This window comes from Bufo bufo, chromosome 6 (assembly GCF_905171765.1).
Source record: "Bufo bufo chromosome 6, aBufBuf1.1, whole genome shotgun sequence".
NCBI lineage: Eukaryota > Metazoa > Chordata > Amphibia > Anura > Bufonidae > Bufo > Bufo bufo.
Window position 1 is genome coordinate 339739597 of NC_053394.1, and position 16009 is coordinate 339755605.

The following is a 16009-nucleotide window of genomic DNA, read 5'->3' on the forward strand; positions in this document are numbered from 1 at the left end:
TGCGAGACCCGCAGCTAATTACCACGACCAGCAATAATGCCGATCGCGATAATTAAAGCCTTTTAGATGCCGTGATCAAGTGAGATCACAGCATCTAAAGGGTGAAAAACCGGAAAGCTTGCACTTCCAGGGTTCTTACCGGCATCCTCTGCGGACAGTGATTTCCATACACTGAGCCTCGCTGAAGAGGCTGGGAGCATTGAAGCAGCAACTCTTATTTTGGCCACCAGGTGGCAGGCCAACATAAGAAATGAGCAATAACTGGATTTTAAAAATACATGATTGTTCAGAACTAAATATGAGCTTCAAAATCATTACAAAAATTAAAAAAACCTGTTAAATATATAAAAAATATAAAAATTTAAATCACCCCCCTTTTCGTATAATAAAAAAATAAATACATAAATAACAAAAAATATAAACATCATGGGAATCGCCACGACCAAAAACACTTGTACTATTAAAATATAAAAATATTTTTCCAATACGATGAATGGCGTAAAGGAAAAAAAAGGTCATATTGGACGATTTGGCAATTTTTTTTCACTGCTTCTCTTGCCCCAAAAAATGTAATAAAATGTGATCAAAAAGTCACACACACTCTAAAATGCTACCAATGAAAACTACAGATTGTCCCACAAAAAATGAGCCCCCACACAGTTCATGAGATATAACTATAAAAAAGTTATGGGGTCAGAATATGGTGATGTAAATAAAAACTATTTAGACACAAAAAGATCTATACAAATGGGGTATCATTGTAATCGTACTGACCCAGAGAATGAAGGGCATGGGTCAGTTTTGCCGCAAACAGAATGCCGTGGAAAAAAAACATATAACTGGGAGGAATTGAGGCAGAGCTAACGTAATCTCTGCCCAGAAGTGGATGTTCCCGGGTGGGGCAGGGCGTTCACAGGGGAGTGGCTTAGATGCCCCGATTTTTACCAACTAAAATTTTTGTTAAATATGGGTCAGTCTTTTGCATTCGTGATTGCGAACAAAAAACAGGCGTGGAACCTACACGGTGTAAAGTATAATGGCAATATTTTCACCTCTTTTGTGGTTTTGACCCCCATCTGGTTTGGGCTCACAATCACTGATGGAAATCACTGAGCAAACACTGAAGGTGTAAATAAGGCCTTAGCATCTGTCCTAGATATAACACTATATCCATTTTCCTGGAGTTATCCTTTAAGTGTGGCCTGTAAGATAGCTCGGCAGACTTAGGCTACATTTACATGACCGTAAGTGTTTTGTGGTCCGCAAACACTGATGCCGCCCTTGTGCGTTCCGCATTTTGCGGACCGCACATGGCCGGTGCTAGATAGAAAATGCCTATTCTTGTCCACTATTGCAGACAAGAATAGGACATGCTTTATCTTTTTTGCAGGGACGCGGAACGGAACAACGTCGCCATTGAAATGAATGGGTCCGCACCAGTTCCGCAAAATTGCGGAACGGATGCGGACCCATTTATACGGTCATGTGAGTTTTTACCCTAAATGTAACCTGATGAATATGGCCAGAGGGACGAGAGATGCTTCTCTCCTACAGTGGATGGGAAGGAGGTGGAGGAGGCAGGGGCGGCTTGGCCATAGACCTTACAGGGAAACTTCCAGTTGGGCCAATGACCAGGGGGCTGCCTGGGCCCTCCTCACTGCCAGCCAGTGGGATGTATTTTGTGCTGCTGGCAGTATTTTGTGATGGAGTATGGTATTTGACTTTGTTGGGGTGGCATAATCTGCCACAATATGGTGTTGCTGGCCCTGACTTCCATCAATTTGGACCCAACTACAAAACAGGGCCACTTTTAGTATTTTTCCAGGGCCACTTTAAGTTCCCAGTCTGCCCCTGGGGGAAGGGGAACAGCAACAAGCACCCACCTGGCTGGGTTGTGATTGCACCAGTCATTTTAATTTTTGTTATGGGGCTGGCTTTTTTCAGTCTACATCCCTGGCTCTATTGATATCAAACAATACCGGGGCATACCTATATGCGATGTAAAGGCAGCAGTCGCCCAAATACCCCGACCCTAGTATGATAAATGGATGGAGAGCCCTATTGAAGATATTGTACTACTGAATCCTATGAGTCCTCACATTGTATAGCACTGGTAATGTACTGGCACATACTGGACTCGCACAGATACTAATAATATAGTTAAAAAAAAAAAAGGGTGTATATAACCGTATTACACTTGTCCTCCCTGTCCGCTGTTATGTCCTTATGGTTCACACATCTGTCCTTGTCTCCCGCAGCCTGCAGACTTGCCATTACAACATGTACCAGCTCCAGACCCGCAAAAACTCTGACCCTCTTTCCATGAACGACTTCTGGTTAGAGGTGGAAAATATCAAGCAGATGCAGGGCTCTGATGGGGAGGAAAGCAGTTCATCGGAGCCCAGCACCCCAGAAGGTAAGTGACCCAATCTGTCTTCACAGGGGTATGGAAAAGCTTCAAAAGCACCGATCAGCTAGATCATTTAATCAGCAGGATCCTGCCTATCGGGCACTGTGACTAGAGATGATCCAGATGATAGGTGTTCTTTACACTCGTGTATGAGCTGTAAAGAGGTTTCTCAGAATCAGATGTGACTAGGACTATGGGCTACTCAAGAACTTGTATTCATCAGTCATTTTTGTATTTTAAGAGAACAATTCTGTTTTAAAGTGCCCTGACAACCTATTCCGTACCCTTTAAGTCCCACTGACTTGGTAGTAAAGTTAAGATACAAGTGATTTTGCAAATACTGTATGAATTTACCTCTATGGAGAATAACAAAGATCTTCATTATCACTTTGTGCACGTTTGTAACACAGTATATACCTCTGTGTGACCACTCCGCTATCCACATATTGTAATTTTGGTTGTAAAAGATGTCTAATTAAAAACAACCGCTTTCCATATTTCCTAGTGGGGCATACGGATGTCATAGATGAGGGTCCAGAGGCAAGGGAACCACTACCAGTGGACAAGTCTTGCTCTGTTGGCATCTCATGGTTGACCATTCATTAGAAATGCTGAGGATGAACTGTGCCGCAAGTTCTATCATTGATTTGAAGTCCCTACATGTATTCTACTTCCTGTTCTGGTTCTTTAGCTTTGTCTTTGTTTGGACTTTCAGTATGGAAGACAGCCTTGCTTAATATAGGTGCGGGTCCCAGGTGCGGGTCCCACCTATATCGAGAACGGAGCCCCGAAAGTGAAGGAGAGCGCACTGCGCATGCAGTTCCATTGATTTCTAGGGGGCCGCCGAAAATAGCTGAGCGCTGGCTCGGCTATTGCCGTCTGCCCCATAGAAATGAGTAGGAGCATGGGCCGCTCATGCACGGCACGCTCCCATTCACTTCTATGGGAGAGGCGGGGATTAGTCCTTGGTGGTGGACGGACCCCCGGGAAATCTGGGGTCCTCCAGCCACAGTGCTCCCCGATCTGTTCTTGATATAGGTGTGGGACCCGCACCTATCAGACAATGGGGGCATATCCAAGCGATATGCTCCCATTGTCTAAGATGGGAATACCCCTTTAACTCTGTCAGATCATCACTGCGACCAGAGAGAGACCCCCCCCCCTGTAGTGAATAAATTAGAGCATCACGCATTACACTAATCAATAACTGGCAGGTACTATATCTCCTTGGGGAGAGAACTCCTTAATCGGTGTGAGGAGACTTAGAGGCCATACATGCTCCTCTGGAATTCTGAGAAGAAAGGGATGCAAACAAGCTCCTCACAAGCTCTGCCTCTGATGCCACCAGATGTAAGGCAGCTATCCTATAAGTCAATGTTCAACCCATTAAATAGGCCTTGAGATATGACTTGGGTATTAAATAAGCCAGCACCTCATCTGCAGACAGCGGTTTAATTACACCAATCGATACACTGCTCTTCTGTCACCATCTTTATCTAGGCCTATCAACAGAACAACAAAGCGGTCATACTGTTATCCAAATTCTACACCTACAATTATCATGATGATTACCCTTTTATATAACGTCTTCCACTCACAGCAAATGTAACCTGACAGTGGATTGTATATATATGTATATATATGTGTGTGTGTGTGTGTGTGTATATATATATATATATATATAAATTTATTTTTAATTGCCGTGCACCTAAATTTAGGGAGGAGCAGGGTGTGGGCTGATGGCTCCACCAAATTCACTAACATTTACGTCTGTATCCAAAGTAAATGTCACTTGAAATATTCTTCAGTCAAGGACTGGAGTAGATTTTAATCTAACGGCACGGACTGCTGGCGGATGCACATGTTGTTGTTTTTTTTGTTTTTTTTTCTTTCTGATGGAAGTGTCCCTTTCAGCTGATTCACTATAATGGCATGTATATATTATTATACGATGTACAGATTGCTTAACTTAGCGATCGCTATGTTCCTATGATTATCAGCATTCAGCAGTCTACTTTTTCAACAGGTGGAGCGACAGCAGTTCCCTTTCCCTGTTCTTTGACAGGAGCCTATATTTAGAGCAGATATCTTTATTTATAGCTTTCTACCCCTGGGTAATTTAGGTTATATATGCATTTCTAGATGAGTCACAAATTCTTTCAGAGAAAGAATTTAGAAAATATGTATAACTTCTTTATTTTTTTTTATTTTTTATATAACTTCCTGTTTGGACCTGCAGTACACCATTCAACCACAAGGTGTCTTTCCTCAATCCTGTGCTATAGTTTTAATGAGAAATTCTTTAACCCCTTCAGGACCCTGCCAGTTTTAACCTTAAGAACCAGGCCATTTTTTGCAAATCTGACATGTCACTTTATGTGGTAATAACTTTAAAACGCTTTTACTTATCCAAGCCATTCTGAGACTGTTTTCTCATTACATATTGTACTTTGTGACAGTGGTAAATTTGAGTCAAAATATTTCATTTTTATTTATTAAAAAAATATCAAATTTACCAAAAATGTGGAAAAATTAGCAACTTTCCAAACTTCAATTTCTATACTTTTAAAATAGATAGTAATACCTCCTAAAATAGTCATTACTTTACATTCCCCATATGTCTACTTCATGTTTGGATTATTTTGTAAATGACATTTTCTTTTTTTGGGACGTTAGAAGGCTTAGAAGTTTAGAAGCAAATCTTAAAATTTCCAATACCCAATTTTTTTAAGGACCAGTTCAGTTATAAAGTCACTTTGTGGGGCTTACATATTAGAAACCACCCATAAATCACCCCATTTTACAGACTACACCGCTCAAGCTATTCAAAACTGATTTTACAAACTTTGTTAACCCTTTAGGTGTTCCACAAGAATTAAAGGAAAATGGGAATGACATTTCAAAATTTCACCTTTTTTTTTTTTAGAAGATTTTCCATTGTAAACTTTTTTTCTGCAACCCATCAAGGGTTAACAGCCAAACAAAACTCAATCTATTACCCTGATTCTGGAGTTTACAGAAACACCCCATATGTGCTCAAAAACTGATGTATGGGCGCACAGCAGGCTTCAGAGTGGAAGGAGCAACATATGGCTTTTGGAGAGCGGATTTAGCTGGAATGGTAATTAGGAGCTATGTTGCATATGAAGACACCCTAAGGTGGCCCTACAGTGGAAACCCCCAAAAAGTGACACCATTTTGGAAAGTGCACCCTGTACGAACATTGTATGGGATGGAAGCGGTACTTTTCAGCAAACAGGTGTCTCACAGAAGGCAGAAACACTTGTCAAAGGATTTAAAAGCACACGGCTGTGAAAATGAAAAATTACTAGCAGACCCCAATTTTTCACTTTGACAATAGGTTAAAGGAGAAAATGCACCCACATTTTGTTCCCCATTTCTCCCCATTCAGGAAACAACCCATATGTGCTTGTAGCCTGCTGTATGGGCATACAGCAGGCAAACGGTGAAATATGGATTTTGCAGGCAGGCCTGAATTGACATGGAATTTAGCTGCCATGTCGCATTTTAAAAAATTTCTGAGGTCCCCAGAAATTAAAAACCCCAAGAAGTGACCCAGTTTTGGAAAGTGCACCACCGTACAAACATTTCAAGGGGTGCAAAGGGCACTTTTGATCGAACAGGTGTTTCAAAGAAATGAATATCTAGTGGTTGGTGAAAAGTGGATATGTAAGCTATGCGGACTGAATCAGAGCTAAAACTACAGGGTACATCATGGATGAAATTAAATTATTACTCCATGGATGTGTGGTAGATTTTAAAACAGTCCTACATGCACAGGCCAGGTTTTTCAGGGCAGGTTTCGCAGTGGTAAATGGTGTCTTTCCTTATCCCCCTTTTGGAACACACCCTGCATCTTTTTTGGGTCCTTCCCTTCCTTGCTGTCTGGGGGACTTGACCTGGAAAATGTTGCCCTGGTACAACACTGGCACCATGACTTCCAGAAGTACTGGGACCCTCCCCTACCTGGGTTTGAAAATTTGGGCCTTGATAACCACCTCTTGGAACTGAAGGGAAGTTCCTGTGTGGACTGCAGATTGAAATGGCACGTAAGCATTGTACATTGCCATCTGTACAATGTGTGCGGCCAGCATTTTGTACCACACTTGTTTTTTCTGTGGCACTGTAGGGCTTCAGAACTTGATCTGAAAGATCAACCCCTACTTTGTGCCTATTGTAGTCCAGGATGCAAACTAGTTTGGGGGTAGTGGTTGTGGTGCCTCGTATAGGAGCAGGGGAGCTGGTATTTGTGGTCAGTAAAATGACGTGGTCAGTAAAATGACATGCCTCTTGTCCTTGTACTTAACCACCAGCATGTTATCATGGAGGAGAGCCCTACTTTCACCCATTCTCAGTGGTTGCCCTATCAGAGATCTAGGGAGGCATTTTTGCGCACTGTGCCGCAAGCCACAGTACCTTTTGGCAGTTAGGGACATGAATAGGGGCAGGGCCGTCTTTAATATTGATTGGACCCTGGGCAAGAATTTACTTGGGCCCCCTGGATCCCGCCTTCCCACACCTTAAAAAAAAAAGCGAAAATCTTATACTTACCTGTTTCCTTTCACTGGCGCTCACTAGCTGCTGGTACGGCGAGGGATGGTGCAACGCAGACGCGCACACCTCACCGCGTCCTGGCACAGGCGGGCGTGATGACATCATCACGCCTGCCTGCGCTGGGATTTCACTACCAAATAGACCTCAGGCCTGTAGTGTATGACAAGTCTTGTCGCCATCTGCAAATTTTAAGGCACATTGGCGACCATTTTGCTCGCCATCTGGAGCGCTGTATTGCATCAGTGACATGAACACTCTCCACATATAATGATATATTACATCAGTGACATCACCGCTGTCCACATATAATGTTATATTACATCAGTGACATCACCGCTGTCCACATATATGTGATGAGCGGTGATGTCACTAATGTAATATATTACTTACCGGTATATGTGGACAGCAGTGATGTCACTGATGTAATATATTACTTATGTGTGGAGAGTGGTGATGTCACTGATGTAATATATCACTTATAAGTAATATATTACATCAGTGACATCACCGCTGTCCATATATAGGTGATATATTACATCTGTGACATCACCGCTCTCCACATATAAGAGGCATATTACATCAGTGACGTCATCCCTTGGCGCTGGGGTGCGCAGCCAGGGCAGGCCTTAGGTGTTCAGGCGCCCTGTGCGAGCTAACCTTGTGGTAGTGTTACCTGCAGTCCTATGTAAAACCACAGATAACACTAGTGCTAAATAATGTAGTAGTGTTACCTGCAGTCCTATGTAAAACCACAGATAACACTAGTGTAGATCATGTGGAAGTGTTACCTTCGTCCTTAGTGTGCCTCTCTGTGTCTATCGCACGGACTCCATGCTGGCGCTGCCTCCTCTTCCATCTTCTTCCTCTTGTCCCGCACAGAACGTTCTGAAGCAGCTGCGTCAAGACATAGGAACACTGTGGGCATGGTGATACACACAGGGACGGGGACACACACACAGGGACGGGGACACACACACAGGGACGGGGACACACACACAGGGACGGGGACACACACACACACACACACACACACACACACACACACACAGGGACGGACACACACACACACACACAGGGACGGACACACACACACACAGGGACGGACACACACACACACACACAGGGACGGACACACACACACACACACACAGGGACGGACACACACACACACACACACAGGGACGGACACACACACACACACACACAGGGACGGACACACACACACACACACACAGGGACGGACACACACACACACACACACAGGGACGGACACACACACACACAGGGACGGACACACACACACACACACACACAGGGACGGACAGTCACACACACAGGGACGGACACACACATCAGCAGCAAGGAGTTAAAGTCCAACCCTTAATGGCCCCCAAGATCCCTGGGGGGGGGTTGATGTAGTAGCAGGAAAGCACACACTGTCCCCGTGTCCTATATGAGCCCCCCCCTCCTATATGAGCCCCCCCCGTCCTATATGAGCCCCCCCTGTCCTATATGAGAGCCCCCCCCCCCCCCTGTCCTATGAGAGCCCCCCCCCCCATGGCTACCAAATACCTGTAAGTTCTGTTAGTTGAACTTGCTTGGCTGGCTCAGGCTGTGTCTGTTGTGGCTGCCGGCTGGGGCTCCGCCTCCTTCTTCTCTCTGCCTGTGCGGCAGCTGCGTCACACTCCAGCAGCCACTGGTCTGCTCTGTTAAAGAGACAGGCAGGCCAGGCAGCAGAGCGGAGCGCAGAGTGGCCGCGGGCCCGCCCCCTCCTCACTCAGTCTCTTTCTATAGTCCGGTGAGGTCCGGACCGTGACTTTATGTTACATGGCCGGCGGGCGGCAACAAAATATAGGGGGCCCAAGTAAAATCCAAGTAAAATGCTGCTTGGGCCCCCCAGGAGCAACTGGGCCCAGGGCAGCTGCCCCTGTTGCCCTGCGGTAAAGACGGTCCTGAATAGGGGCATCCTGGTATAATAGTTATCCACATAGAGGTGGTAACCCTTATCCAGCAGTGGGTGCAGTAAGTCCCACACGATCTTCCCACTAACTCCTAGGATGGGGGGGGGGGGGGGGGCATTGTGGGGGTTCTATCCGGGAATCTTTCCCTTCGTAAATGCGGAACTTGTGTGTGTACCCGGAGCTACTATCACAAAGTTTGTAAATCTTAATGCCATACCTTGCCCGTTTGCTAGGCAGGTACTGGCAGAATCTAACCCTCCCTTTGAAAAGTAATAGGGACTCGTCTACACAGACATTTTTATCAGGGGTGTACACCTCAGCAAACCTGGTGTTGAAGTGGTCTAGGACAGGCCTAACCTTAATCAGACGGTCAAATATTGGGTCGTTAGGGGGGGGGGGGGGGGGGAGGAGTGGAAGAGGATTCCAGTGGCAACCTGTGTTGAGTTATTTTGAGGGCACACCAAAGTTACACTGTTATACAAGCTGTACACTGACTACTTTACATTGTATCAAAGTGTCATGACTTCAGTGTTGTGCCATGAAGAGATGTAATAAAATATTTACAAAAATGTGAGGGGTGTACTAACTTTTGAGAGATACTGTATATGTATACAGTATGGAGACTTAGTTTAATATATATATTTATATAACTACACGCAAAAAAAAAAAAGTTAACTGAGCAGACCAGTCAGAAAAATTTATGTTTCTGATCAGTGCTCAGCAGGTGCAGGACACACGCACGTACACAGATATTACCGTATGTGCGTGCAAAAATCTACACTAACACTACCTAACTAAGATCGATTTCTATGTAGCACTAAATATATTTTATTCACCAAAAAAGAAAACTGAGCACAAAAGCGACCAGTAAAAAAATGCTATTTATTGGTGCTCAGGGTTGAAGAACGCACAAAAGCTGACATTTGGTGCGTCCATGCAGACACTCCAGTATACAAATTTACTGCAGATACAAAAAAAAAAACTAGCTAAAAATTAACTCATAAATATTTAAAGAGGACCTTTCACTAGTTTAAAAACTAAAATAACTATGACTTCTTAAGAAAAAAAAAAAAAAAAAAGGCACAGATGAAAAATAAAAATATATCTGCACCAAAAAAATGAGCAGAGCAGAAAAAGAAAAAAGTGACAAAAAAATGTCACAATTTGTTCACCGTAGGCAAAATCGGGTAGGGGGGGGGGGTAGGGGTGGAGGGGGGGAGGGTACAGGGATTATGGCCTGGGAAGGGGGGGTGGATTAGGAATCTGGAACTTCTGCTGCTGCAAAAAAAATAATCACTGCAGCAGATGTTCCAGATGTTCTTCTTCTTCGTTTCCAGTAAAAGCTGTGGTGGTGAACAGGTCCCCTCTGCATGCAGTCTCCAGCTAGAATGGCTGCATGCAGAGGGATTCTTCCTGTTCCCTCTGCTGCTGTAGCGCTGCCATTGGCTGGAGCGTTGTTCCAGCCAATCGCAGCGCTGGCAGGGGACGCCAAGCACTGGAGTCCCCTGCCTGACCTCAGGGGAGACAGGTACTAACTAATTTAGCTCCGGTCACCTCCACATGACCCCCCTTCCCCCCCCGGCAGCTCCATACTGCTTTCGGCACTGCAATGTGCCGGTCTTCATTGACCGGCTAATCGCAGTGCTTTGAGCTGCAGGAGGGCAGAAATACACGATGCTGCTCTTACCCGGCATGGATGCCTGCCGGTTAGAGCAGCCATGGTGCCCCGATTCAGTCCCAGCACCCAGCGGACCTTGCGTCGTACATGGTCCTTAAGTCACGTCCAGCTGCGCCGTACATGTATGGCTCAGATCCTCTACGGGTTAATATTAAATTATTTAACATGGTAACTATTTTTACCAGTGGTTGAAATAAATACCAAATTCACAATCTCTTTATTACAATGCATTATGAGTATTAAAAGCTTATGATTATTGTGGTCTCACAAATTCACAGGAAGAATGTACACAGAGATGTCACAGTGCAGGGATAACGCACACAGCAATGTCATAGTACAGGGATTGGATACACAGTGATGTCACAGGACAGGGATAAGATACAGTGATGTCACAGGAATAAGGCTCAGTGATGTCACAGGACAGGGATATGATATAGTGATGTCACAAGACAGGGACAAGATATAGTGATGCCACAGGACAGGGATAAGGCTCACAGCGGTGTCATAGGACAGGGATAAGGCTCACAGTGATGTCACAGGACAAGGATGAGGCTCACAGTGATGTTACAGGACAGGGATAAGGCTCACAGTGGTGTCACAGGACAGGGATAAGGCTCACAGTGATGTCACAGGACAAGGATGAGGCTCACAGTGATGTTACAGGACAGGGATAAGGCTCACAGTGGTGTCACAGGACAGGGATAAGGCTCACAGTGGTGTCACAGGACAGGGATAAGGCTCACAGAGATCTTGCAGTACAGAAATAATGCAGTGACAACCCTCATATAAGTCACCATGTACCAGTGACTCCACAGCAAAGGATGAAGAAACACATGACGTCACATGCTGATGTAACCACACAGGAATAATGCAGCGAAGAGGTCATGTACAGGGCTCCATTCTTTTATCAGTGGGCACATTCATAGTTAAAATATGGGCTCCTTTAGTTGTTGTGCCCCATAGCAACTGCTTCCCTGGTAGCTACACCCATATTGTAAAGTCAGTTTGAACTAGGCCCTTCTGTTTTTGTGCATGGAGATGGAGCAGCAAGAAGAAATATATGGTATTTTATGATTTAGAAGAATACCTGGTGAAGATGGGCCAGATGCCCAACAAATATCAGAAGGATTGAAATCTTTCAGTAATAGAATGATAACGTCATGTGAGAAAGTGCTCCCAGAGAATTTCCAGCTTCAACGGGCCTTCTGGGATTAGAAAAACGTAACCCCCACCCAAATAAAACCCTCTCTAATCTGCAAGTATTGCAGCTTCACCCCAAACCTCTTTTAAAACAGAGCCCAATATCAATGTTGATGGAGTCGGAGAAGCAATAAGAACTTTCCACATTGTAGAAATGGAATCTAGAGAAAAGATCAAAAGTCTAAATTAGGTTAAAGGGCTTCTGTCACCCCCCAAAAGTCATTTTTCATTTTTGGGCTAATTTAAAATCCTTATAGTGCGATTATTCAATATATAGTGCCCTTACATTTTTCTGTGGCTTAGATTCTTTAAAAACCGCACTTTTATAATATGTTAATTACCTCGCTACCAGCAAGTAGGGCGGTTGCTTGCTGGTAACCGCCGCATCCTCCTTTAAAAAAAACACCCCCTCCTCCTGTTGATTGACAGGGCCAGCGAGCGCTCTCCTCCTCTGGCTGGCCCTGTCTGCGTTCCAAATATCGCGCCTGCGCCGTACCGGTCTTCAGTCGGCGCAGGCGCATTGAGAGGAGGACGCTCGCTCGGGCGCTCCTTCCTCAGTGCACCTGCGCCGGGTGTAGATGTGACGTCATTGGCGCAGGCGCACTGAGGAAGGAGCGGCCTAGCGAGCGTCCACATCTCAGTGCGCCTGCGCCGACTGAAGACCGGTATGGTGCAGGCACGATATTTGGAACGCAGACAGGGCCAGCCGGAGAAGGAGAGCGCTCGCTGGCCCTGTCAATCAACAGGAGGAGGGGGAATTTTTTTGAAAGGAGGATGCGGCGGCTACCAGCAAGCAACCGCCCTACTTGCTGGCAGCGAGGTAATTAACATATTATAAGTGCGGTTTTTAAAGAAACCAAGCCACAGAAAAAGGTAAGAGCACTATAAAATCCTTATAGTGCAATTATTCAATATAATTAGCCCAAAAAGAAAAATGACCTTTGGGGGGTGACAGAAGCCCTTTAAGTGTCCATATTCGATGTTGGATATTTGTGTACCTTAGCGTGCATTTGCAATGAGCTGCCTCCTCAGGTGGAGTAGTCCCGGTGTGTAGGATGCGAGTGGTTTACTTCGGCCTAATGTTTGTGTCACAGTGCTCCTACCTTCAGGCTGTTTCTTCCTGGGGGTCAATCTCCATTGCCGGATTGAGTTGAAGAATAAGTGAAGTCCAGACTTGGGAACGTTTCAATTGTGTTTACTTGAATAACTTGCCATTGGTTTCAAATGGTTTAGTGCTATTCTCCTTTACTTGGTTCCAACAGGATGCAATATGGTGGCAGGCCTTAGTATTCTGCTCTCTGCTGTGCTAATCGCAGTCTTCAGGCTGGTTACTGGACATTCTAGAGGCTCTAGTACTATTGAGTGGCCTTTGGCCATTAACTACCTCGTAATAATCAGTCTATTAAGTTCAAGGAGTTGGGGTGCTCTCCAAGCTGCTTCCCCTGGAAGACTACTGCTGCAGGAGGGGAAAACACTCCCTCACTGCGCCTGTTGCCTGGCTGCTCTCTCAGCCTAACTCCAACTGACTACTACCTCAACTGACCCACTCCTGCCCAAAGTGGGAAAAATAATGGAATTAGTCCCATTCTTGTCTAAGGCTCTGCCAGAGTATTTGCAACCTGCTGGAAAACCAGGCATATTACATGTCACAACAGTTGCATTGAATAGATTTTGAGTGTTTGTCCCAAAAATCCCTTTTTATTTCCTCCTTTTTAGAGGGAGAAGCAGAAGCTGATTGGCTGCAAGACACCGGCCTCTCCCCCCTTATTGGAGACCACAATCCTACAGAAGACAATGTCTTGATCTTATCAACCCTTACACGAACGCAGACCTTAGCTGTGCAGCGCCGCCTTGACAGCTATAGTCAATCCCTTCGGAAACGTTCCAAACAACCGTCACGTGACGTCAGAGAGGTGTTCAACAGAGCAAGCAAAACTGTGAGTATCCTGGACTGCTGAGATGCCCGCTATATCTGTGGCTAAATTATAATCCTTCTACCCCCAAAATAAAAGTCAAGTCTGATGTTCTTCCCCAGATATCATAGTCATTAATGACCTATCTGCCTCATGTTGTAGAAATGAATGTATTCCAGCATAACCAAGAGCAGGGGTGGACTGAGTGTGGTCTGAGTCCCTAGGCAATATGGTCATGGACCCGTCACCATAGTTACAATACAACCTTGGTAACAAACTCATTGAGCAGCATTCATGTTGCGTATCTTCACTCTGAAGGGGTTGTGTAATTACAGACTTTGGTATCTATGACTGCAAAGTGGTGGTTACATTGCTTGGATCACCATGTGGCCTCCAAGAAAAAGCCAAAAAGCGGGGCCAACAAGAGATGATGTGGCACAATTTGTTCTAGCGATAGGTGTGGGCCAGAGCAGTCGGACCCCCGCCTAATAGACATTGTTGACATATTCTAGCTATGATGGCGCTTGAGTACTGCCTTTATTGCTGAATGGTCCGTCTATGCCTGCTAAAGAGTCTAACAAAGCTATGGTAGATGTAGGTACTGTAGTAGAGGCAATATTCATTATTATCCAGGTATCCCTATAATACAGTAGATTACTGATGGGTCTACATTTACTGGAATAATATTTTTTATATAGTTTATTTTTAGAAGAGTTTTTTAATGCTCTATTAAAGGGTTTTAGGCAATCAATATTAGAATGGTGGGGGTCTAGTTCTTGGCTCTATCAACTTTTAAGTGTAATACCAAGCACAGCCACTACTAAAAGTTAGCATCTGTGCCTGGTAAACTATGAAGGGGACCACTGCGGCACTTAATGGAAGGCTATGGCCCCTTCAAACATCTAATAGTTGAGGGTGCCAAGAGTCATACCCCCTACCCATCTAACATCAACGGCCTATCCTGAGGATAGACCATTCATTCTAAAGTCCCAAATACCCCTGAAACAATCTTACATAATTACTGATCTAGAAGTTTAGTTTTGCAGTTAGTCATCAGGTAGCAATAATTCTCGGCTTTTGTTCCTTTAATTACCCTATCTTCATACAGGACATTGCTGTGGAGCAGAATGGGATGCACACAAGGAATGGAATAGCAGACACAAATGGCTTCACAGAGAATTCAACAAAATGTAAGCGTGCCACGTTATTAATCCCTATATTATAACTGTGCAGCCAGATAAGTAGAGCAATGGGACTAGGGAACTGTGTGGGAGAAAGGCTTAGAAACTAGGGGATGCACGCTATATGTTCTGGTATAGAGCTCTTAACTATTGAAATTGCATTTTATTTGGGTTTGTTTTGTTTTTTTGGAAAGAAGATACATTTTGTTCAAGTATTTTATTTTCATTTTACTTTACAGCTCCTTCCAGCCTACACAGGCCGTCTGGAGGATCCAACATCTACAACATGGATGTGGCGTATTCAGAACAAGCCGTATTTGGTCACAATGAGAATTGCAAAACAGCATGGCAGCCAGAGTCTTTGCCTGTAAGTTTCTTTACCAAAGACCTCTCGGATCTCCTGACCTGTCAGTAATTAATACTTGCATTCCCCATGAAATAATTCGGAATAATCTTTTCTTATATCTATGTTCTGCTGTTCCTACCAGATACTTACGAATAAATTGGCAACAAGGTGTTGTCCTCTGTGTTGATTCCTCTTTTAGAATCTCTTGCTTACACTAAAGGCGTAAGGTGTTTTGGATGATTAATACACTTCTTCATATTGATTCACCAAGCTGGTGGGAATGCTAGGTTATGGGATGGATTCCCCTTTGTTTTGAGGCCGGAAAACTGGCAGTATGAGGCTCAAAAACATATAGTTATAGTATCCAAATGGCTAGATGTGCCCCGTCCTAAATGTAGGGTTTTGGTGGTCCGTCTCAATGGAATCATTAGAATGGAGAAGGGTATCTACCTGGAACACAGTACTATTAGAAAAGTTGAGTCAGTGGTCTCTGTGGTTGGCAGCCCCAGGCTTGTCATTTTCTGACTTTCTACATGATGGGTCTTGGTAATCATTCACCATGATGACCTCTGTCAAGTGGTGGAGATTCAGTAGGGGAGGAATGAAGCCAGTCTGTTTTTTTTGTATGCCTCTTATGGGGTTTGGACGAGTGAGCTTTGTGGGGATGTGTGTCTCTTCATTTTGGAGGGCTGGGTGGTGGGGGTTGAAGAAAGGGTGGTTGTGGGTTTCTTTTGTATTTTTTGTT

General features: G+C 44.5%; 1 protein-coding gene across 4 annotated transcripts in view; it reads left to right on the forward strand.

Annotated features, from left to right (window-relative positions):
* ARHGAP40 (Rho GTPase activating protein 40) overlaps positions 1–16009 on the forward strand; it is a 72418-nt gene that overhangs the window by 32450 nt on the left and 23959 nt on the right. For all 4 annotated transcript variants that reach the window (XM_040437692.1, XM_040437691.1, XM_040437690.1 and 1 more), the window contains exons 2-5: positions 2259–2416; positions 13541–13761; positions 14846–14927; positions 15158–15285. In XM_040437692.1, coding sequence (XP_040293626.1) covers positions 2281–2416; positions 13541–13761; positions 14846–14927; positions 15158–15285 — 567 coding nt within the window. In that variant the 5' untranslated portion in view covers positions 2259–2280. The remainder of the gene's footprint in view (positions 1–2258; positions 2417–13540; positions 13762–14845; positions 14928–15157; positions 15286–16009) is intronic.